Source organism: Pezoporus flaviventris, unplaced genomic scaffold (assembly GCF_033815535.1).
Source record: "Pezoporus flaviventris isolate CSIRO_AGI_PZ_B2104156 unplaced genomic scaffold, CSIRO_AGI_Pfla_v1 ptg000015l, whole genome shotgun sequence".
NCBI lineage: Eukaryota > Metazoa > Chordata > Aves > Psittaciformes > Psittacidae > Pezoporus > Pezoporus flaviventris.
Window position 1 is genome coordinate 40,551,787 of NW_026892563.1, and position 24,432 is coordinate 40,576,218.

Consider the following 24,432-nt stretch of genomic DNA (forward strand, 5'->3'; position numbering starts at 1 on the left):
GTTGCAGCAGATTACGGCAGGGTCTCTCCCAGTTTTATAACTGCTTCCTTTTTCTTTCTTTTTTATTCCCTCGCTATTTATGCTGTTCAGGGTGCTCTTCTGTCTGTGTCTTCAAGCTAAATTATTATAGCAGAGGGAAACAGCATCTAAGATGAAACTTCAGGCTCTAGCTCATCCCTTCTGGCACTTTTCCAAAGCAATTAGCCACTCCTGGCTGCAGCTGAAGTTGTGCAGAACCACAGTTGGTTGTGTGATACAGTAGCTCTGGATGTTGACTTTAGGATCCCTATTTCTGTCTTTATTATTAAATAATTCCTGCAAATATTCTAAAATATTTGGTAAATATTTTAGTCTGAGTATCTTCCATGTGTGTGTATTCTTTGTATACATTTCACCATACTAATCACTTTACTTTGAATGTTGTCTTTTTCTATGCTTGTAGCAGGCAGTCCCGTTGTCTTCCCCACCCTCTGGGACTGGGACATAAGGAGTCTGGTCTCTATCTTATGACCATGTTTTTCCACCCTCCAGAATCAGTTTTATGTCTTCATCCTGTCCTACTCCTGCTCTCCTGGTTCTTGTCTGTTTTTTAAGCAGATTGTTTTGCTTGTAATGCTTCCAAAGTGACTGCTCATACTGTAGATTCGAGGAATACCAAACAGTAAAATGTAGAAATAGGCAGCTCATTTTGTCACTTCTAATTATAAATGATGACAAAAGAGAGCAGAAATTCTTTTGTCAGAAATCCGGTAAATGGACTTGCATTTGAATTAAAGCTGAAAATGCAAACTTTTCTTTTGGAGATTGGGGTCCAATCTTTTGTAGAACTACACAGGGGAGATGTGATGTTTCGTTGGGTGCAGTTAGATGGCCTAAATCCATCTTGGAGCAGGGTCAGTTTTCTGTCTCCCACCTGCATATTCCTGATGCCTCCCTTCTGCATTATTGTTCACATAGTAGCAAAATCCTCTTAAATAACATGAATGTTCAGGATTTGAATCACATTTCTCACCTGGCTGACCATTCAGCTCAGGTTGCAAGCTCTGGGACAAGGGACCAGGGCAGACGTGCGTGGCCAAGGAGAAGGGCGCACTCGCTGGTGGTGATTTGTGCCTGTTGTGAAATCATGCCCTGACCTCTTTCTGAAGAGTACAGTTCTGTTTTTCACTTAGTGCGTAATGACTTTCCACACAAAAAGTGAAAACGGCTCTGCTGGATACTAACTTAAAAAGAAAAAGGACCCAAGTTCTTCTGGCAAGCTCATGTTTTGCAGTTCCTTTTGTAGGAGCAATGGTTTTTGACAGTGTAAATCTCTTATCTTCATCTAAAGCGTGAGAAAAGAAGGCAGGTTTGTTGGGTGGTAAATTACCCTGCCCCTGCCCAATTTATATGCAATAAAGAAAGAGCTGCTTAACAATAAACGAGTGAGCATGAATGTAGCATTAAGGCATGATTTGCATCAGTGCAACTACGGAAATCAGATGCTAAGTTTAACATGTCTTCTGCAATGTACCATCTGTTTAGCTGTCCCACTGCAACACATCTGTCTAGGCTGTTCATAGTGGCTCTCACATGGAGGGCTGAGTGCTTCCAGAGATCTGTTTATGAGGATTCTCTCTGAGAAGAAGGGGAACTGTTCTGTTTTGTTCTGCTTAGCTTTGTTGCTTTCCTTTAGAACTTGATAGAAGCAGAGCACATGCACTGGGTAATAAACGCTAGCTCGTTCTGTCTCCGCTGGGTCTTCAGTGGAAGAAGCCCAGTAACAAGTGTGTGGTCTCAACAAGAAGTAGCTTTGGAGACAGGTTCCTGGTCCTGTTCCCAGTTCTCAGTTGGCTCATTTGTAAGCCACTTAACCCTTCTGTCTTTATTTCATTTTCCCCTATCTAAGTGCCATCTGACAGGCATTCTTAACTAAAAAGGCATTTTGCTATTTCTTAGCTGCTTTTTGGAAATAATTCCCAACACCAGTGCCTCTATCTATCGTGGACTTCTTTTAACTTCCATTGTATCTCATGAGTTTTAGGCACTTCAAAGTAGCCAAACGGTGTATTTCAGAAATCCCATTCTGAAATTCTCAGGCCCTTGGAACAAGATCAGTCCCAAGGGCAGAGTTGCAGCCACAACTTTGGCTTTCTTTGTGTCAGGTAGAGCTCAGAGCTGTCTTTCATGTGTCTCTTCCCTCTCCTTTTGTGTTTATGAATGTGTCATGTTTATCATAAGCTTTATTACATTAAACTTGCATAATTCATGTCATAAAGTTGTGGTAATCATATTGTGTGATTGCAGATTTAAAAAATTGATATGAGGGTCGTGTCCTGTATCTGGCGACTTCACTTGTAAACAATACAAGCTTTTGGTTGAAGGGAGGAGCTTTGTCTCTTACCTAATGTTCATGTGCCATCAAAAATGTGCTTACAAACGGAAAGGAGATGTGCACAGACTGTCAGCCTGAATTGGTGGTGTGGGTGGTTCTTGGCAAAGCATATGAGTCTCTGAAGCCGGTGAGGAAATTTTTAACCATGGTGTCACAAACTTGATGCGTTAGCAACAGATGTCATTTTCAGAAGCCTCTGCTTTCTTAGGGAGCACAGCATGCGAGCAGTATTCACGATCTGCATGCAGAACGCACAGGGGTTGATGGCATGAAATCATGTCTTTTAATACACGCTGGCTAGAAGAGCACCTTGGTGTAACATTGTGAAGCTTTGGCTTTGGGGCTTAATTAGACCAAGACGACGGAGCTCCGTGTCGTGCATGGGAAGTCTGTCTGAAGAATGTCAATGAACTGAAAGTCAGAGCAACCATTCTGTTAAAACAATACTTAGCTCTTGCCCCATGTGGTTTTATTTGAGAGCTGAATGCTGATGTGAGTGAAGTAAAATAGGAAAATCCTCTGCTTTCTATCCTTTTTCTTTCATCTTTCCATGCATGCAAAAAATAAAATGAAATTCAGAAGGGGTGTGAACTCTGCTACACTGGTAGGAACTATTTCAAATTAGCAAGATAAAATGGGACCGCTCTGCTAGTGCACAAAGACTTCATCTAAATTGAAGTCTCTTGGGGTTGAGAGCTACATAGTGCACCAGGGGCAGTTAAGCCTGGCAGTCGTGTTTGAAATATTGAAGGTGGTAGTTCCAGACAAATGAAGGGGAAGTAGCATAAAATAAATGGCATTGATGGCAGCATAACATAGAAAGAAGAGAGGAGTGTGTCTGACCTTGCTGTCTAGCTGATATGGTCTGTCAGTATTTGTGCGTCACCAGCATGCCTGAGCAAAGAAAGAGCTTGCACTGGTCCCTCAGCCTTTTGGTGAGGTACAGATTTATTGGGATCTGAAGGGGAATAAAGTAAAAAAACCCAGTAATAAAAACCCCAGTCCCAAAAGCTGTCTGTGGCTCTGGTGAGTCAGCGTTTCCATCTGACATGACCAAATCATGGAGATTTTTGCAAATCATCCAAAAAAAACCCCAACCAACCAAAAACCAAAACAACCAGTGACCTGGGTCTCAGCCTGAAATTCATTTGCTTTGCAGAAACAAGAGGGTTTGAGTTATTGCAAGTGCAAATTTTCCTTGAAGAAATTTGTATGTAAAAGCCTTTTTTTGTTTTTTCTTTCTTTTTTTTTCTTTTTTTTTCCTTTTTTTTTTTGCATTTGTTTATCTCCAAAACAGGTTCATTTTTTAAAATGAAAACTTGAGCCTTCGGTCCCTCCTGTGGACAAATAGCCTTACCCAAGGTCTTGTTTCATTTTAGAAAAATGAATTGCTGCGCCGGTGGGGTAGTATTGGAATGCTTTCAAAGTTCCTGTCAGTGTTTTAGTTTTGGTTCTTTTTTTCTTTCGTTTGTGGACTTGCTGTGCCTTTTGCCCGGCCATATTTAGTCTGCCTACTAAATGTTAGTCCGCCCAAACACTTTACTTTGTGCACTTAGCTTTGTTTTCCTTTATTTTTCCTTTCTCCTTTTTTCTTTCTTTTCTTTTCTTTTTTTTTATTATTATTATTTTTAATTTCTCTTTTGCTTTCACCCAGATGTATTTTAGACCGAGACAGACTTTGCTCCATGGGCCGGATTTTAGTCCGTGCACTATATTTTAGTCCGCAGACTAAAAATAATCCGCGGATTATTTACTAACTCAATTCCCTCACTGAGAACTACAGAGACCCAAGACTCCTGCTGAGCCGTACATCCGAGGGGCTTCCCGGCTTACAGGTCCCACTGTCTGCCTGTCCTCCCACCCCTTCCCACCACGGAGCGCCAGCCCGGCATCGCCCCAGCATTGGCGCTCCGTGGCATGGAAGTGCTGGTGTCCCCATTGCTGCAGGCAGCAGCCACTCGTGTAGTTCTCCGTGGGTGAATTGGACAGCTTTCCTGGTGGAACTGTGTTGAGTGGGAAGCACTAAAAGACCGCAGGGGGTTTTGCTTTTATTTCTCAGGGTGTTATTCGAAAGGGAGGTGGGATGGGACAAATTGAGGGGAAAAAATTTAAGTAACGGGTGCGACGGGTATGAGGGGAAATAAACCCGCAATAGAGAGCCAATTCAGTCCATACCCGCACTCCTGAGGTGGTACGTCCAGTTCCTGAAGAATCCTAAAGAGATAACGCCAGCAAACAAAATCCAGTGGCGGGGGAAGTCAATCCAAAATGGAGAATAATCCGCGGCGGCCTGAGGCACTCATAGCTCACACAAATTAAAAGCATCCAAATTCCAAAGTAAAGTTCTCGGATTTTTCCTTTCTCTTCAGCACAAATTACAAATTGCTGGGGTTTGGGTACTTTTGGGAAAAAAAACCAAAACCACCCAAAATTTGCATTGTGTCTCTGGGACAGATTTACCAGTGGGATGCACCTTTGGGGACAAAATAACCTGGCCCCATTTGTCTGTGGACGTTTATATCCAGGACCGAGGACTGAAAATTCTTTATGATGGGAATTTCAATTACCCTTTTAGTTCAAGTTAGAGTTTTGATTTCAATTTTTTTTATTTTTTTAATAAATGCACTGGCATTGGAACATAAATTTAATATAGAAATGTTTCTATACTATGCCTCACCATTGCACAATCGATTTTTTGGCATACACTGTGGTGAAGTTGGACTTGCTGCTATGGAGACTGATGTTTAAAGTTTCTAATTGTATAAACATTTTCTATGTCCCCCACACCATGGATTTCTTATAATATTGGCTATATTTTTCCTTGCTGGACTATTCTCTTTTGGATTGACTCCCCCTGTTTGGATTATTTCACTGCATTATCATCTTTAGGACTCGTCAGGAACAGGACATTTCACCTCAGGAGTACGGGTATGTACTTAAACATTTTCTCAAATTACTAGGCCTAGCCTTGAAACAGTGGAATATTTGAGTTCAAACCACATCTTTGAGGCAGCAGCCAGGCAAATGTTGTACCATGCAAGGTGACAGAGATGAGATGAGTACCTACCGTAACTCACTTCATGTTAGTCACCGCTTGTTGTAGGGGAGGCCATGTGAGGCCTTCCTTTTCCATTTATTCCCCCCCCCCCCCCCCCCCATCCCTGGTTTAAAGCAGTCAGGGTAGACTTCAGGAGCTGCCAACCCCAAGTAACTCATTTTAGAGCCAAAGGTAGGCTGAACAATTCTCAACAGGGCTTAGGAAACGGGCGCTAGTGTTTCACTGAAAATGAGTTTGGGTGGACAGAGGAGCATGCCTACAGATGGCAGATTGGTGACTGCTGTCTAGTGTGCTCAAGGTACTTTTCATCCTTGCTTTAAGGGAAACTATTCCTTTTTCTTTTTTCCCTTTTAAAATCTGTGCAATAGCTGATATGTGAGCTGTCCTGAGGGAAAAACACAGCCAAGAGTCAAGTACTTCAGCCTCAAGCTGTGGTAAATCAAGCCTGTTAAAACATCAGTGTGAAGGTTCATGAGGGAAATCTTGGTAGTTTTACTCTCATGTTAAATACGGAGCAGCTTCTCTTGTGTGGATTTACCTCAAGACAAACTCATTTGTGCTACTTAGTGAGGGGCAAAAAACGAAAAGAGCTGTTTTGGGGTTTTTTTTTTTTGCTAGAGATTTTATCGTGGTCAGGCTGTGGCTTGGGAGTGACGCTGGCGTCCACTGTGCACTGTGGTCAGCAGCCCAAGCTCTGCCAGCAGCATGCAAAAGCAGCTTCTCCTGCCCCTCCATGGACTCACGGCACGGTGGTCAGCTGAGGTTCTTTGCCAGCAGTGTTAAGCTGATGCCTTTCTTTTTGTCAGTGTAGGCCTTGTGTGAAAACTTTTTTGGTTTGTTTTTCAACACCCCAGTAGAAATCAATTGTGCTTTTTGGGTACCTGGCTCTTTGGCTCCCCGAGTCTGGATTCCCTGCCACACCAGTTAGTACAGCACGCACTGCAGCGGTCCTGGGTGCTCCCGAACCAGCTGGGCACCAAGGGGATAAAATCTCAGTCTCTGGAGAACTTAGCGTTTGTGTTTGATTCTCATTCAAGAGAGCATATGTGTCTTTGGTTTAAAATGTACTTAAGAAGTGCCTGTGCAAGTTCCTCATCTGTGATTAATGAGCATGTCATGCACTGAACTGTACTTATCTCTTGTTTTGCTCCTTAGTGCCGTGTGGCTTGGGTTCACCCACAGTGGGGCAAAAGCATTTTGGGTTAGCTCCATTTTTACTAAAAAAGCTGGCATCAGAATTTAACACTTGCAGCCACCCCACTCCCTTTTCCCCAGCCTGTATATCACTTGCAACATAGCAAGGCAGAAGTACTTGAGGGGACCATCCACGTCATTTTAACTCATATTTTGCTTTTGACATAATGAGAAAGGAAGATGGGGGTGTGATTAGTGGTGGGTAGGACTGTTCTTAGAGGACTGAAACAAAGCTGCAGTGAAGAGCTCCTATTTGTAATCACTCAAGGTAAAAAATCTGTTAAATAGTTGGTTCTCTTGACACAATTTTCAGCTGTCCTTACAAATACCAAATGTGCAGGAATTATCCCAATAAACTTATGGGAATGACTTGCCAGAATAAGGTCACGGAAGAAGTAACTTGCAAATTAGAGCTAAGACGTTTCCTGCACCCCACCCGTGCTTTCCTTGTTGTTCTCCAAAATTGAACAGCAGCCTCCATAGCAACAATCTGACCTGCCTGCCTGCAAAAGTCCGTGTTAGTAAGGCTTCATTCTCTGGCCACAAAAAAAAAAGCACCCCAACCCGAAACCATAGCAAGGGCCTTATTCAGTTTTTACATTCAGTGAATCCTGCTCATTTGAACCCTCCTCCCCACCTCCACTCCACCCCATGTGCATGGCTGGAAGCACCTCTGTGTGTTTATCATGATTTTTGAATGAGTTTCCCCTTCATTCTTCAAGTTGTTTTTTTTTGAGTGCGCTCTCATGACGTCTCTTGCTGGCATTGCACCTTCACTCTAGTGCAAGACATTGCAATTAACCCTTTCTCAACCCCAGGAACTGGATTTTCCCATGCTTACTGGAGGACTTTGATTAGCACAATCCACAACTTGTTTGTTCCAGCTTGTTGGGCAATGAGAGGTTTAATTGCTCTGACTTGCTTCTGGTCAGCACAGGAAAGAAACATACCCAGACAACCTGTTTCTCCTTGCTTGTTTTCTGTTTTTCTCTTGTTTTAGGTCTTCCGGCCCCGCACTCCACCAGAAGCAATCGCGCTATGTAGCCGTCTGTTGGAGTACACCCCCACTGCCCGCCTGACTCCCCTGGAGGCCTGTGCGCACTCTTTCTTCGATGAACTACGGGACCCAAATGTCAAGTTACCAAATGGGCGAGAGAAACCTGCACTCTTCAATTTCACCACTCAAGGTAGCCTGTGAGCGTTGAAAGATCCCTCCTTTAGGAAGGAGCACTTGGATAAATGTTTGCTGTGATGCAGGTGTCACTCCCCCAAACGTAAAAGTCTCTGAGCAGGACTAAGGTTATTAAGTCGTTCCATAACCATCTCTCTGTTTCAAACAGAGAGGAAAGGGACTTTGGAGAAATGGGTTATGGGATTTTCAGATGCCTGGTGCCTTCAATTCAAATCTTATGCAGGGTACCAAGGGTTGTTACTACTGGATTGCATCAAGAAGGTTTACATTTGCAGTTCAGTGTCTGCATCCTGGCTGCTGGCTTTGTGTGAAGTATCGCGGTCAGCAGACCATGGAGATGAGATTATGGTTTGGAGGTGATCCTGCTCCATCGTACCTGAAATACCATAGCGAGCGGTAATGCATATTAGGTTTGGCAGGGAGGTTTGTAGTGTTGCTGCCCATTTTGGTTCTAGGTATGAGATAAATACAGAGGTGTTAGTGTCCTGATTTTATGTTCTATACAGTTCATCTGGCATCACATTGACTCAGTCATTTAGAAACTGTAAAAATGGCAGATAACTAGCTTTTTATTTGAAGCCAGACCAGTATCAAATTTTGAAGCCATTGATGTGTGGTTTGGGTTTGGTTTTTTTTCAACACAAGTGAAAAATGTAAAACTGATATCCCCTTAGAACAGTTTTGCCTGCCGAGACAGAGAATGTGAGAAGTATGGCATATAAATATGCTAGTAATTAATTCTGGAGCTTTCTTGACGCGATTAGCTGCCAGTTCGCATCCTTTAAGCACGAACAGATCTATGTGCATTTTCTGTTGAAAGTCCAAACCACCTTTTGGCTGAGTTAGCATCAGTGTAATTTTTCAGCCTCTTTCGTGCATGCAGTGCCCATCTGCCAAACTGTGAAACAGATCCCTCTCCTTCAACATGTGGACCCTTTCATTTAGGAACAAGAACCAAGGGTGGCAGGAAGAGAGCCAAAAAGCTTTGTGTCCAAAGCACAAACACCTTAAAGCCATCAAGAAAAGAGCTTGTGCTTCCAGGTCACTGTCCTCTGTGCTGATTTCTGCATCTACTGTTATGAATTTAGTAGCTACATCACAGGTCTTTCCTTATTACAGTACCCATGAATTGCCTTTTCTGCCCACTCAAAGGCCGTCTTCAAGTAGCTAAGATGGTTCTGCTCCCCGTATCATAATACCACTTCACCCCTGTTCTTTTTGATGTTATTTCCTACTGTTTCTTAGTGATGTTAAGATTGGGCTCATCTACTGCATGAAAACCAGGATTTTAGAAAGAGTTGGGAAGCTTTATAATGACTTCCAGTAAAAATCCTTAGGGGAGAAATAAATGTATGTATTGGGAACGTGTCCCTGGTTTTCCACTAGCCAGTGTGGAAACTGCTGGGAAAGCTACCCTAATGCTTAAGCAAGTTTAAAGCTCCTTTGCCCTCCTTAAGGAGCTGATGTGCTCTCCCCTTGCACAGTGACTCATGGAAATGACAAGATCTCCTGGAGCAATTTCCTTAAGATTCAAAAAAGCGAGTTTCTGTCCTAAGCAGGTGCCAGTTTCACCATCTAAAAAGGGAAGGCAGGACAGAGACTGGCCATGAACACATTTTCGGATAAGCTCTGGTGTAGGTGACCAACCGAGCTCAAATAACAAAAGTTGAGTTTTTTTCTTTTTAATAAGTAATTCCATTGCTTAGCACAGTGATTTTAAGACCTTTGTATTTAACAAATGTGCATCAGTGAGTCTCACGTATCAACAGTCCTGACTGCAACCAGGGAAGTGGTGGAGTCACCATCCCTGGAGGTGTTTAAGAGACTGCTCTGGTGCTTAGTGACATGGTTTCATGGAGGACTTGGCAGTGCTAGGTTAATGATTGGACTGGATGATCTTAAAGGTCTTTTCGAACCTAAATGATTCTGTGATTCTGAGTTACACAAGAAGCTTTTGCTCCTGCTGTGACCACTCTGCAATCCTTGCTCTTTAGCCAGACTGTGCAAGACTGTTGAATTGGCTAGTCCAGAGCAGAAATCCCAACTGGGAAATAGATCCAGTTATTGGAATCAAATGATGACTCATGTTAAGTCATCTGTGGTAATTTAGAAAGCGATGAGAGACATCCTTTTGTTTTGAGGAGCATGTGTTTTCAACAGATAATATTAAGTTTTTAGAAGTGTTTTATTTGGCTGTATCCAGTTGCCTGAAACCCATGAAGTAGGAGGTAGCTGCAGAAGGCTTGAAGGCAAACCTGTTAGAAATAACAACATAAATCTGACCATTAATGCACTGGATTGATTCTCAGAAAGAACTGAACTGTCACACCAGATCTGCTGATCTGAGAAGTGATGCTGCTCAGATGGAGTCTAGAAAACTAAGTGAGAGTATATGGAAGATAAAAGATCATGGCCTTGGCTGCCAGCAGGATTTGCAGGGCATGTTGGTGCTTAATCTATTGTAGATATGGGATCTCTCGAAGAGAGCTTTATCTGGTCATTCTTAATGTCTTACCTTTAAGTTCCTATTGCTGTTTAAACAAATATTATACGTTAATTGGGGTTTGAAGATAGTGTTTTGGCCAAAGAAGTATCTCCCCTAGCCACAGATCTGGCTGTTAGACTTGCAAGACAGAAAGCATGGAAAGCATTTTTTTCTCATAGAAGCTGAATTTTCAAACAATCTGTGAAATGACTACCCTAAATTTCCTGAACTTGTTGTAACATGTCAGTGGTTGAGCTGGGTCACAAATGTTACTGTCACTCCATGTTGGCCATTAAACACTGTAAAATCATTCTGTGATTCAGCACTTAGGAATGGTTGTGCATTTCTAACCCAAGTGTTTCAGTGTACTATTTGAGTGCCACCTAGGTTTTTCTTTTAAGGCAGTATTTCTGCTCAGGTCCTAGAGGGGACAGTGGGACAGAACGAAACTTGCGCAGAGTCCAGCACTCTTCCAGGCTAAGGAGAAACTGCTGGAACAGCCTGAGTTACATGGAGTTTGTTATTGTGACAGAGCAAACTGATACAAGACTAATTTTTCCAGGGGCTTATGGGAATGTTGATAAATGAAACGTCACAATGCTGATAAAGAGCACTGCACTGTTTCCCAAGACCAAGCATTTTCTTGTGTCTGGGGAATGAAGACGATCTGGTGTTCTAGTGAAGCAGACCTTTTCATTCCCATCCCAGACACACATCTCCTTACTGGATATGTAAACTGGCTGCAAATGGCATGATTTGATCAGAGGTGTTCTCCCAGCTGATGTGAATGGGGGTTGGGTCTCATAAATGAATTGGGATAGCAGCTCTGTTAACATCATGGTATTGAAAGTTTTGTCTGGATTGCCTTGATCACAGTACCTTCTTGCCGCAGCAGTATTGGTTATAATTAATCTAGCCTTGAATTGCAAGTTTGATTAGTTAAGCAAGCTACATTTCAACAGCTTGACCTTCTCAATACTTTGGCAACTGCAGATACTACAGGTCAAGCTTTTTGCATGGTATTGACATGTCTCATCCTTACAGAGGTGATAGCAGCATAAATATGATAGAACAAAAATGCAAACAAGTTCTCAAGCAAAGCTGCTGATAAACTTCAGCCAAGAGTTCAATTTGTGATCATTTCTTGTCTGAATTAGCATGCTCCTGAGGGAAGCATCAAGACATTCAGAGCACGCTGAATTTAAGAAACTTCATACCAAGAAAGATAACTTGGGGGTTGAGACAAGAACAAGATGAGTCTTGTAGTCTCTGTGCGCATTTGTTAAAGTAGCTTCAGAGAAATGGTTGCATTTACCTTAAAACCAAAAAACTCTCTATACATGCCGTAATGGGTGCTGCAAAAGGTGGTGTTCTGATGGCACTGGGTGAACATATGGGAGGAATGAGAATGGGGTTGAGGTGCCTTGGAAAGGTGGTGTTCTGTTGGATCAGCTGCATCTGTGGCTGCAGTAATGCAGACAGTCTTATAGCTCCATCCTCAAGACACCACTTAGCACTGGAAGATTGCAAATGTCATTTGGTTTCCTTGATGGTGCAGCTCTGCCTTTGTTTGGGTCATAGCTGCCAGTGATGAGCAGAAAATAATGAGGGAATGATAAAAACTTCCAGAAAGTGAGGTAAGCAGCAGATTCCCGCTAATAGATTTGAGAAACAGCTTGGATAAAATATTAAAGGAGCAACATTTTCTAGCACAGAGCAGCTAATACCCAAGGTAATATTAAAGTATAGGTTTATCACTGCTGTTCAGCTTTGACACTTGAGGATTCACGTTTCTTCAGTTTATTTTTCCGTTTAAAATGGAGACTTACAAATGCTGAATTATTACAAACATATGAATTGTGAATTATTCCCACATGAATTTGAGGATTAGTATTTGTACAAACGTTGTGAGTAGTGGGGCTTTGTAGGTGGGCTAGCTAGGTCTGTTTAGACATGAATGGAGAATTACAGGATAGATTGGATGGGTTGTAGGTAATGTAGCAACTTCTGTTTGGTTCTAGACTGGAGCTTAGATTCGTAAGTGCTGAAACACAGTCTCAAAATGTGTAGCAGTGAGCAGGTGAGAGTCTTCTGCCTCTTGCCCTCACAGCTGTAAAGAAACTTCATGTAACTTAACAGAGAAAAAAAATGAAATTTCTTAGTAGACTTCTGATCCCTTTAGGCCCTAAGTTTAAAGCTTGTGTTAAAGAGAAGCAATAGGCTCTTGAAAATAAGCACAAATAATTGAAGACTTTGTACGAAACTCCCTTACTGAACACATGGTGTGATTTGGATAGCCCTTGCTATCTGGAGGTCTTATGTAAAAAGCTGTCTATTCTCATTTCTCCTCCAGATGACCTCCTGGAGCTCCAAAATTCGTCAGTCTCCTTTCTGTGAGGTGACTGTTCACATCCTTCTCTGGAACTGGATGCTGCTTTCTCAAGAGGCAGCCAGTCACTCCTGTTTCTGAAGCAAACAGGACCTGTCTTGTCTGCTCAGTTCCACCTTCTGTGAGGCACTAGATTCTCTTGAAAGGGTGCCAGAAGATTGTCATTTGTTGGCAATGCGTAGCCCTTATCCTCCCACAGTTGTGGCTATAAGATGCCTATTTTTCATTCTGATACATGTTGAAGCTATATTAGATTTGGAGCCTAAAAGACATGACTATTTTAGCCTTGGTTAATGTCCTCAGAAAGAATGGTTGCATCATTTTGTTGTCCATTTAAATTGCCCTGATGATCAATTCCCTTTGCTTTTCCTTGTGCTTTTAAAGGAGGTGCCACCTCTTCTTGGCCTCGCTCAAGGAGACTGGTCTTGGGTTCCTGGGTCCTTGAGAAAGTGATGCTAAGAACCAAATCCCTTAAGCTCTTTGGAGCAACTGTTGGAGCTGCTTGCTTGCTGAACCTGTGCCCAAAGCAGCACCACTGTTATCAGCCTTCTTAAGACTGATTGCAAGTGGGTTTGTGAAGGGAATCCTTCCAGTGCTTAGAAGGAAACAGCATTATCAGGCTGCTGATAAGGAACAGGCTTGGCTGGTTCTTTGCTAACTCCCAAGCTGCTGTCTTTCTCTAGGAAACAATTCCATGCACCACTACTTGTAGTTCTGACAGTCTTGCTCTGGAGACTGCTTTGCCGATTATCCCTGTGGTTTCCTCTCGCTGGTTGGCAAAGAAGAAAACGTAACGTGACCTTTGGCTGTAAAGGCATGCATTTCACCCAAGGTTGCTGTTACGGGGGGATCCCCAGGAGCTGAAACTGCATGCAGGGCTCTTCGTGGTCGATGAGCTAATGTGTTTTGTTCCACCTCCCCTCCAGAACTGTCAAGTAACCCATCTCTGGCTTCGATCCTCATCCCTGCTCATGCAAGGAACCAAGCAGCTGCTTCAACCCCTACAAACGCTACAGCGGCCTCAGGTGAGAACATGCAATTGCCTGCCTCCCTCCCCACCCTCGCTCCCCCTGACCAGGCACCTTCCTTCTGCTGAGGCCCATGAGCTGCCTTGGCACAGGGTGAACGGGGAGGAAGGACTTCTTCCAACATCACCTAAAACTTGGTCTTGGTGGGTGGTCATTGGGGTGCTGGCAGTGGTCACCAACCCAAATCCTAACCCAGGGCACTTTAACTCTGCATTTGACCTTATAGTTTGTTGGTCCTTCTCGCTCAGACTTCCACTATTAATAAAATCACCTGTTGTTTTTTAGCAGTCCTCATGGGTTGGTTTGCACCTAAGTTCTGAGCTTTCAGCTGGTCTGAAATTAATACTGAGTTGGAGCATGAGCTTGCACTAGATGCCCAAGAAGAGAAGAAACAGCTAGCTCAGTACACGTGGCCTCTGTGGAGCTTGGATGCCTTCCCCAAAGGCATTAGCACTTAAAAGTCTACTTAGGGAGTTCAGTCATTGTGCTCACTGCCTCGCCTAAGTAGCTGCAGTTGCTTCTTATTGAGTTTGCTTGTGTCAACTTTGGGTATGAGGCAGATGCTTTTTTGGCCAGCACTGAGTGAATTTTTTTCTTGCCTCTGTTGCTCGCTCTCAAGTTTCTGTCAGAAACCTTTTAAAAGCTCACTGTTGGCCTGTAGCCACTCCATACTGTATTCAGTTCCCAGTGAAAGCTTAAAAGCCTGCTAATATCAGCTGGGAGACTCCCAAAGAAAATCCCAGGTGCTGCAGGATGTGGTAGAGGTGATTCAGTACATGGCAGTCTTCCTCTGAGTCAGCTCTGAGTCAGCAAACCAGCCGGCTCTCTTGGGAATTGGGCAACCCAAGGCAGGCTGCAGAATGGGTGTGCTTCTCTACGTAGCTTGTGTGCATGTCAGTCCCATCTGAGAAGGGCTCTGACCCCTTTTGGAGGTGCAAAATGCCTACTCAGTGTAAAATAGCTGATAAGGGGAATCCCTAATTAAAAAGGTAGTATTGAAACGTGAAGGAAAGCATTTGCAGGTTGGTGTGTTGGACAGTTACCTGATGCGCTTGGTCCAGCCTGTGCTGTATAGAGAGCGTTTTCATACTCCAGGACAGCCAGATGCACCCAGATTTGAAAGATGAGGCCTCCCTGAAGATGTAGTAGCAGTAGGTAAAAGATACAGCCTGTACAATTGTATGTCCTCTGAATTTAGGAGAAAGCAAAATTGGTATCCTCAAATTTAGTATGTTTGTTTCATACACTTGGCAATATTTTGGAGATAGTCATGTTCTCTGTTTCCCTTTTCTGTGCATCTGTTGCTCAATAACTGAGAGAAAAAAAGCAGATGAAGTAGTAAAATTGATTGGAAAACCACAGAATACACGCATGGAAAATTATTTCAAGCCCTCTGAAAAATATTGTTTCACTTAATGTCCCCTTGATGACTTTTAAGGAGTTCTCTTTGTCAAGATACAAGTTTTGAGGAATTAATGGGGTTAAGAAACCACTTTCCAAGAGCTCATATGGGGAGAAATGCATTTAGGCTGAGTCCTAAATGTGAAGTATACCCAAAAATAAAGAACAACAAAAAACCTCACCTTATTGATGTCAACAGTTTTAAATCTATTTGCAAGCACCGCACCAAGTTGAGACAGGACCTGTTATTCATAGTTCATGAATTCATATTCATGGAAATACCCTTGCAGCTTGGAGAAGAAGTTGTGAGATGAAGTTCAGTATTGGGCAACTTGCAGCTTTGTGTTTCTGCAGCACGGCCCACTGGTAGTTTCTTATTCACATGAGGGTCTCACAGCAGGCAGTGGGAATTCCATGGGAGTTGTGATTTTTAGGATTAGGCCCTGTATGCAGTTATGTTAATTTGTTGTGCTTTGCATACTGATGCCACGCTTAGCAAGAGATTCTCAAATAAGGGGTCCCTTCTTTCCCTATGGCCCTGCACATCCCAGAGCAGTAGATTTCTACTCCTTCAATAGCTGCTAAAGCAGCATGGGAGCAACTCTCACCTAACCAAGGGCATCCTGATGGCAGGAGATGTTTCTGCGACATGTGGCTAAACAGTAGAAATTCAGAAACTAGAAAGGTGATGATGAAGCAACAAGACATAGCTCTCAAGGAAGTTCAAAGGGCGAAGCAGGTTATATGTGACTGTAATTCACATTATCTGTGTGTAACTTGCATCTCCCTCTAGCAAGCAGAACTGATACTGAGGCCCAAGCTTCCACTCTTACGGTTGCCTACTCCATAAGCTTGAGGCATAGGTGCACGTACATTGAAATGCAGTGTACTTGTTCATCACTGTAGATAACCCAGGTGGGTGGTTGTTACCTGCTTGCAGGCAGTTACTCTGTTTTCAGAGCTGTCATGTTAGTATGCAGCCATGTCAGAATCTCTGCTTTTTGACAAGGTGTAAAGCACAGCTCTTTATCGTGCATCAAGGCAGGGTCATAGTTAGAGAATAACTTCAAAAGTGAGATCTGTTTGTCCCAAGTCTACTAAAGCAGTGTTTGTCAGGACACTTAGCAGTGCCATGGTGCTAAGAGATGGGAAGATTGGCTTTTCAGCATACCACATTAACAGAGCAGGTTTCATCAAGCCAGCAATACAGCTTGTGCTACCCAGTATGTCACAAATCTGCATTTTAAAAATATAGCAAAAATGAATAAATTTTGTTAACTGATAGTTTCACAGTGGTGATTTCAACAACCCAATGCAACAGTATTCTGGGATCATGATCTTAAATGCAGAGGAATTGTTGTAGGCTGATTTTTAAGTGTTAAAATGTTTTTGTTGCAAATTTCCCCTTCTCTGGAGTGATAAAGCTGTATTTGCTGTACTAATAGAACCTGGGGAGTATGAAGTTTTGCTGCACCAGTGTTAGTAAATTCACCTGAAGGTTTATGAGAAACTCTTGTGTGACATTAATGACATGTCTAAAGCAAAGCAGAGGAAGATGGGAGTTAGTGGCCCCTGCTTGAAGTGATGTGCTTGCTTTTTGTGGATTATATCAGCCATTGATCAGAAATGCCAATGCAGCTTTATTTGTGTGGGTGCTGGCTTGATTAGCTTATGGAGGATGGTTTCCTAGCTGTGCAGCCAAAGCATCAGCGAGGGGAGCATGCACACCAAGCCAAACGTGTATCTGCTTGTGTGACTCTGTGTTTTGCTCCCTGCATCAGCCAGCAGCAGTAGTTACCTCTCAGTCAGCATTAAGATGGGAAGAGCTTATTTGCCATCTGCAGGGGAGCTGTGTCAGCAGGGATACTGGGGTCATCGTCTTGAGCATCCCACTGCGTTGATCCCGTGTAATCCCAAGTGTGATAGCGTGCCTGAACTTTCAGCAACAAAGCAGGTCAGAGCTAGTGTTACCTGCCGGTGTGTGCAGTTGAAAAAGACCACGGTGCTCAATAAAACAACATTTAGTACATTCAGAGTATTCCCATCAAGGGAATTTTGGGAAACTAATTCCTTAACCAGAAAAGGGGCAAGCTCAGGCATCTGCAGGCTCAGCCCAGGGATGAGTCCATGACAGTTGGAGGAGTAAAACTTGCATGTTTCGGGCTTTTATGTTCCAGTTTTGCTCTGAGCCCTGGATTTCTACATCCATATGCAGGCACAATAGGAAAACCAGGCTTTTCCCCTCCTCCTTCTCATCTTCTCAGCTGTCCTATGAGAACTCCCAGGCTGGTGGAAGCTTTGTTTCTGTATCTTTGTTGTTAGAAGAGCAGCACAGTCCATCAGCATTACAGATCAAACCAGCTAATGCTCTCCTTAGTGCTAATGGGCTTTCTCAGACTGAATTGGCACCTCTGTCTTGCTGAACTGTAGCCCTCTTCTTCCTTTCTGGGAGGTTTCTAAGGAGTAACCCTCCAAGAAAGCCAAGGTGCTCCTCAGAGGGAAAAGCTGAATGGGAGGAGGTGCTCTGCCCTGATGGGAGATACTTTGCCCTCTGTTTGGAAGCACTTTTGGAGGTGGCTGACACTTAAGCCCTAATGTGGTTTCTTTGCCCACACAGGCAGAGGTGACAGGGCAATGAGGCTGCCCTGACCTCAAGCCACAGTCATCTGTCCCATACCAGAAACCTCCTAGCTTTGCTCCCCACTGCTTTGCAAAGCAGATGTTCTAGCAGCACTGCTGAAGGCCTAGATTTTCTGCTCTTATGCCCAAATACTGATGCCTCATGGTGAGAAGGAAAGCAGTGTCCAGAGACCCCCATATTTGAATTGTGCTCCTTCCCCTGGCACCTCAGCAAAGAGAAGAAGCCTCTCTTTGTTCCCTAGATGTCTTGTTGAGGCAAAGAACAAGCTGGAATATCAAAATACTGCATTTTCTTGCAGGTTTGGGGCCACTTAAAGCTTTGAGCAGGCTCAATGCTTTGTCCCAGCCTGGGTGGGCTTCTGTATGTTGTTGTGAAAGGCCCCATGTAAATGGTCCTGGGCTGCCTCACCTGATTTATTTCCTTTTTAACATGTGGCCTATATGTTTCTTAGCAACTCCCCCACTGGTGATGATAGAAAAGGAGCATATGTTACAGACATTACATGAAGTAGCTCCATCCCCTCCTCTTTTTTCTTTATCTCTGCTCAGTAGCAGTGTAATGATAACGATTTCAGACTCTGCTGTCTTCAAGAATAGGAGATCAAAAGGCGCATTTCATTTCAGCAAATGGAATAAAAGCACTTTCCGTGCACACACAGGAATCCTCTGCCAGCAGTACAGACTCCAGCTGGACTGCTCGCATCAGGCATGGCAGATGTTGCATTAACTGGAGCTTATCCATACCTGAAAATTAATCTAGACCAGGCACAGCGAGAGTTTGTAACTATAAGCGTGGTAAACTGTCAGCTGTCTGGCTGGGTCACTTTAGATTTCCATGGTCATCATTGGTCTGCATGCATGTGGGATTTGGGAATTGCTCCTTCAGGGAAATTCTCCACACAGGAGGGTGTCTCTTGTGTGCAAGGCTAGCTTTCCACATAACACATGGCACTGTCATCATGCTGCCTCGGTGCTTTAACTGCGTGAGCTGGTTTTTATCATGGTGGTCAATCCTTCATGACGGAGGGGTTGCAATAAATTTGGGATGAGAGGAAAGGGAATGGAAAACTCCCAGAGCAGTCATCTGGCATCCTCTGCCCCCGAGAGGATTTCCCTTTCTTCCCACACACTCCTTGCAGCATTTCCTTTTCAAACAGGCATCATCCTCTCTTCCTGCTTACCCCTTGTATTCCTGGGTGCTGCTGTTTGTTTGATTTCCTATTTTCATCACCTTTGTCTATGTCTGTTACTTGGTTTGTCACTCAGCAAGTGCTGCCCATCTCTAGACTCTCATTCATTCCATTGCCTTTGCTCACGGCTGCACTTCCAACTATGGTGAGGTCAGTGTGGCAAGAGAGGAGAGGGGTTTTGTTAGCAGGTGATGGTAGAGCATAGCCTGGCTGCATTGCCTCATGAGCTCTGCTGTGCTGGGGAAGTATCACTGCACCCCCATTGCCAGCCAGCTGTATTTTGTCATGTCTGTCATTGATGCTAGTCAGACTGTCCTTCGGTCTGAGGTCGGTAAATCCGTCCTTCCTTTTTATGAGCCTTTTCCCCCTGTGTGTTCATATACGCTGTTTGCCCAGTCTGCCCTCTTCTGTACTGAGACAATAAGTCTTGGCCCTTGTTTTCCCCTGTTGCAGTATGGATGGCTTACCTTAAGTTAACCTTACTTAAAATAAGTGGGAAAAATGCCTGATGGTCTCTCCTAGAAAGCCTCTCTTAATATCTTTTTCACATCTCCTATTTATTGTATTGAGAATTTTATGTGTTTAACCTTTCAGCCACTTACTTTTTTGTGACCGCACTAGGTAGATCCTGTGTGGAGTGGTCTGAGATGAAGTTGGTGCATTTTTTTTCCCTACCAGCTCTTCTCATACCAAGAACAATTAGAACACCTGATGCATGTGGCCTGTGAGAACACAGTTACAGTGCGTTGCCCTTCGGGATCTCGTGGCAAAACCTGTCTTTCCTTGAGATGCACTTTGACATACGCCCCTGTGGCTGGCTTCCCTGTGGAGCATTGTCATTCCCAGAGAAGAGAAGGTGTTAGAGACCATTTGTTGCAGAGAGCTGATCCTCTGACAGTGTCATTGGCTTGTGTAAACCTCGTCACTGGCTTCAGGCCTTGATGTTAATCTGCTTCAGCAGTTCAGGGGGTGGCAGATCCAACTTTGGTTGAGCACCATGGGATAAAGCAGTAGGCTTGAAGGATGTTTTCTGAGGCAACAAGTGCATGAGTTGCACATGAACACACAAGCTGTTTCTGCCAGGGGAGCAGGCTTGTTGCTTGCGTTGTCTGCACTCATTCACACCCTTTCCAGGCAGCTTTATCACAAGAAGGCCCAACAGTGAAACTTCAGCATCAGTGTGGTGGCCACAGGTACTTGACGTTAGCTTTGGTGATGCAAGCGTGCCTTGTCTTACACTTACGTAGCGTGGGCAGTGTTACCTCCTGCAGTATCTGCCAGAGCCTGGCTGGGTGTTTACCTGCTGCCCTGCAACCCTCAGCCCTTGAGCTCGCTTGAAGACCGCCTTTCCCAGCCTCTCCCCAGCCCAAACTGTGCCATCCACAGCCCCTGAAGCCAAGAGAGCATCCTAACCAAGCAGCGGGAGTTGCGGGTTTCCCGGCGTGGGGAATGTCGCGGCTGTTGTTTCCAGATGTGTGTGTATTTTGGAGGTAATACTGGTTGTTTTTTTTTCTCTCTTCCCTTCCTCTCTTGCCTGTCGTTTGCAGATGTTAACGCAGGAGAACGAGTTCAGACCAATAGCGTAGCTACAGCATCAGCCTCCAACTCCACCTGAACCAGTACCAAGCAGCCAGCTGCACAGGAAAAATCACCAGTAATTTTGAGTCTTGCTCAGCAGCACTGGTCTCATTTGGAAAGAAAATTAAAAAAGAGGAGAGGAAAAAAAAAACCCAAAAAAAAAAAAAAAAGGAAAGAAAACAAAAAAAAAAAAGGAAAAAACCAACCAACCAAGCAACCTGTTCATTTTAGTGTTCAATTTTTTATTATTATTATTGTTGTTCTTATTTAACCTTGTAAAATATCTATAAATACAAACCAGTTTCATTGTATTCTCACTCTGCAGGGTGTCCGGGGCAGGGGACTTAGGTGGGGGGGGAGGAGGGAAAGCGGAGCAATACAACACACCAATGTCTCTCCCCTCGACAATCTCTTCATGTTGGAAGTTTGCTGTTGTGTACTTCAGAACCAGGACTCTTGCCTCATGCCCTCTCCCACAACAGAAAGAAGGAAAACAAAAAAAAAAACAAAAAAGGAAAAAAAAAACACCAAAACAAAAAAAAAAACCCAAACCTCATTCTCTGCTGAAATTTTCTTTTTTTTTTTTTTTTTTTCTTTTTTTTCTTTTTTTTAACCTCTTTTTTTGTTTTCTTTTTAAGTGAAGTTTTGGACTTCGATGTAGTTACACAGCTTGAATTTGGTCGGGAGCTTAGCAGGGGTCATTCGGCAGAGCTCAGCCTTTCTTGTCAGCCAATCCATTCTCCCAGGTTGTCTGAAGAACTGCCCCGGCTCGGGATGGGGAGCGGGCAACGTGGTAGGGAAATAGGTTGCCATAGGGTGAGGGGGGGGGTGGGAGGGTTTGCTGTGTATCGAAGGCTTGACCTGCTAGTGGAAGCCTTTCATTGTAAAAACCAGTGCTAGCAGTGAGGAAACCTGCAGCTTCAGTAAGGGAAAAGTCTACCCCCGTGGGTATGTATAATATAATACACACACATGCACGACCGCAGGCCGTTAGCGTTTGGAAGCAGCTCCTTTGCCCCGCTGGAGCTCCTGCCCCGTGTCGTGAGCCGGTGCCGGCACCCAGTCAGCTCCCATCTTCAGCAGAGAAGAGCGGACGAACAAATCCCTCGGCCTGACTGGGGGTGTTTAAGGGACTCTTTGGGAAGTGGCCGCTGCGAAAGTGGGTTTGGTTTCGGGGTTTATTTCAGTTCCTCTTCTCTTCTCCCCAGCTTCCCCCGGCTCTCGGTTTGGACAGGCTGCCCTTTCCCAAGGTGCGCCCAGGAGGAGGACACCAGGGTTTATAATGTGAACTGTTAACAGTCTACTGGTTTCTTTTGTAATACCTTCCTTTTTTAACGGCAGTTTTAACTCGCAGGATGCCACGTTCTCCGATAGCTCTGATTTTAAATCCACAGCTAGAACCTGTATTTAATTTCATCTTTTTTAACCTCTTGCTGCTTCTTCTTTTTTGATCTCTATTTATTGATGCGTGTTGCCACGTTGCCATTATGGTTTTACATTTGGTAGAATATTAAAATACACATCCAAGTGCTCTCGACAGTAATATGTACCTGCTGACTTGTAGGAAAGCTGGCTATATATGAGTGTGTGTGTATATATATTATATAAATATATACATGTATACATAGATACAACACTGCTTTTTCTATTTTGTCTACGATCTCGAAACAGTCTGCCCGGAGCGCGAGGTGAATGCTTGTTCTAGTCCATCTGGTCAGGGCCCGGGTTTCCTCCCTGCAGCGGCGCGTGGCGCGAGCATCCACATCTCTCTTCCTGAAGTCAAAGCAATATTCCTCGGGAAAGGGTCAGGTGAGCGGCGGGACGCAGCCGCGGTGTGGAAACGGGACGTGCGGAGACCTAGGCTTGCGGTGGGTGTCCGCTCCCCCCCTTACCCCTTCCGGAGGAGCTGTAGTCCATCGGCTCTGGTGCTTAGCAAGCCGTTCCATCCGACCCGGGCATCTCTTAGGCAAGTGGTTGCTTTTCGGGAGCATGGGGGCTGTTGTGTGGCCCAGGGGCAGGCAGCAATAGCAGCTTCGGCGTGCTCGGCTGTGACAGCAGAGCTTTTGCTCACGAGCTCAGTGCGTTTCGTCTTGTTTTGATGCTGTTGATGTGGGATTTGTTTTGTGGCCACTCTTAGCAGCCCTGGAGCTGGGAACAGGCCTGCCCTCTCCCTCCCGCCTGGCACCCAGCACGAGTCTGGGGAGGCAGGAGCTGCTTCAAGAGGTGAGTGACCACCTTCGTGTTGTGTTTGCTGTCGGGCACACACAGGCGCGCACACACAGAGAAAAGGGGGTTTTAAAGCTTTTTTAGCTGTTGTTAAATCCCGGTTGGCTGCATCGGAAAGCACACCCGCATTTAGAAACAGGCAGCTTTCCAAATCCTTCCCTGCAGCTGAAGAGGAAGGGCTGAAGAGCATCTGAACGCGAGAGCTCAGCTAGTCAGTGTCCCAAAAGGTAAGTGGAAGGGTTTGGCTGACCCAGTGATCCAGATAGATGCGGGAGGCTCCAAAAGCAGGGCAGCAGCAGGGGACAGATCCATTCTGTGGGCTGACACTGCTGAGGCATTGGCCACAGGCATTGTCATGTTAAGGTAGTGAATTACACAGTGCTTAAAAGCAGGAATACAAAGAATGAAGAGAAGGTGCTGCTTGTGCCAGGAATTGTGGCTGCTCTTCCCTTTCCTACCCTTCCGCCTTCCAGTTGAAGGCTGGTGATGGGGAGCGCAGAGCTTTCCTCTCTGGCTTTGTGACCGTGTTGGCGTCTGTGTGTGTCATGTATGTGTGTGTGTGTGTGTGTTAGGCTGGGGAGGGTCGGGGTGCCCCTCTGGTTTTAGTTCTTGTTTTCAAGGCTCATGGCAGGATCTCACACTCTTTTATACATCAGATCCAGGTCTTTGAACAACCGTTTTTGTAAATAATGAGACAGAAAAAAAGAAAAAAAAAGGAAAAAAACCCCAATAAAAAACCTCCCCCAAAAGCTCCTCACCAAATTCAAGCGTGTACATCCGTGCTATTGGTTGTTGTTTGAGTTTTATTGTTTTGTATGTAAATATGTGGACCCAGGAACTGTTATTAATGAGCAAAAAGTTACCGTTCAGGGCAGTGATTCTGTTTAATAATCAGACAAAATGTAGACGAGCTTTTTAAAGCCATATAGTTTTAACTCTGTACAGTAGGTACCGGCCTGTATTATTGTAACAATAACTCTAGCGATGTATAGTGTATCTATATAGTTTGGAGTGCCTTCGCTTCCATGATTTTTTGAATTTTATTTCCCTTTCTTTTCCCCCCTCCCCTCCTTTATCAATGATGTCTCTCCCCTTCCTCCCTCCCCAAACCCGCATCTTTGCTCCCCCCCTCTGCTTTCTAACTCTTTGAGTGCTGTAAGGTTTCGGTGATACCCTGATCAGTAGCAGAATGAGAGGAAACCGTCTCCACCATCATCCATTTCATGGGAGCTGTGGCTTTGGGGATGTCTCCAAGTTGCCCACCCTGCCCTCTCCTCCTCCCGCTGGCAGCCACCTGTTCCCTTCGGACACTTGCCCCAGAGCTCATTTAGACTTTGCTCATCAATCCCCCCCAGTCCTGCAGCTTCCAGGAGGCCCGGCCTTCCCACCATCCCTGCGGCTGTGCCGGGGGCAGTGGCCGGGCCCCCAGGGAGGGAACCCCTTGCATCCCGCAGGGATGCTCTGCTCGGAGCCCCTCGGCCGCTGAGGAGCAGGGGCATCGCTGTAGGAGACCGTGGTGGTTTCTTCTGCCCGGGGCACTCTCCGTTCCCTTCCTTCTCCTTGTTTTCCCTGCCGCCCCTCCCCAAAGTCACTTTTTGTTTTCTTGAGATAAGTTGAACATGACTCTTGATTTCTTGTGCCCAGCACGAAGGCCTTGTTTCTAAAACTAGTTTGCTT

General features: G+C 44.6%; 1 protein-coding gene across 2 annotated transcripts in view; it reads left to right on the forward strand.

Annotated features, from left to right (window-relative positions):
* Positions 1-22,163, forward strand: part of GSK3B (glycogen synthase kinase 3 beta) — a 145,259-nt gene extending 123,096 nt beyond the window's left edge. Inside the window, exons 9-12 of one of the 2 annotated variants that reach the window (XM_061454263.1) lie at positions 5,264-5,302; positions 7,627-7,813; positions 13,619-13,717; positions 20,499-22,163. In XM_061454263.1, coding sequence (XP_061310247.1) covers positions 5,264-5,302; positions 7,627-7,813; positions 13,619-13,717; positions 20,499-20,566 — 393 coding nt within the window. In that variant the 3' untranslated portion in view covers positions 20,567-22,163. The remainder of the gene's footprint in view (positions 1-5,263; positions 5,303-7,626; positions 7,814-13,618; positions 13,718-20,498) is intronic. The other variant, XM_061454264.1, reaches the window with a different exon arrangement.
* The last annotated feature ends 2,269 nt before the right edge of the window (positions 22,164-24,432 follow it).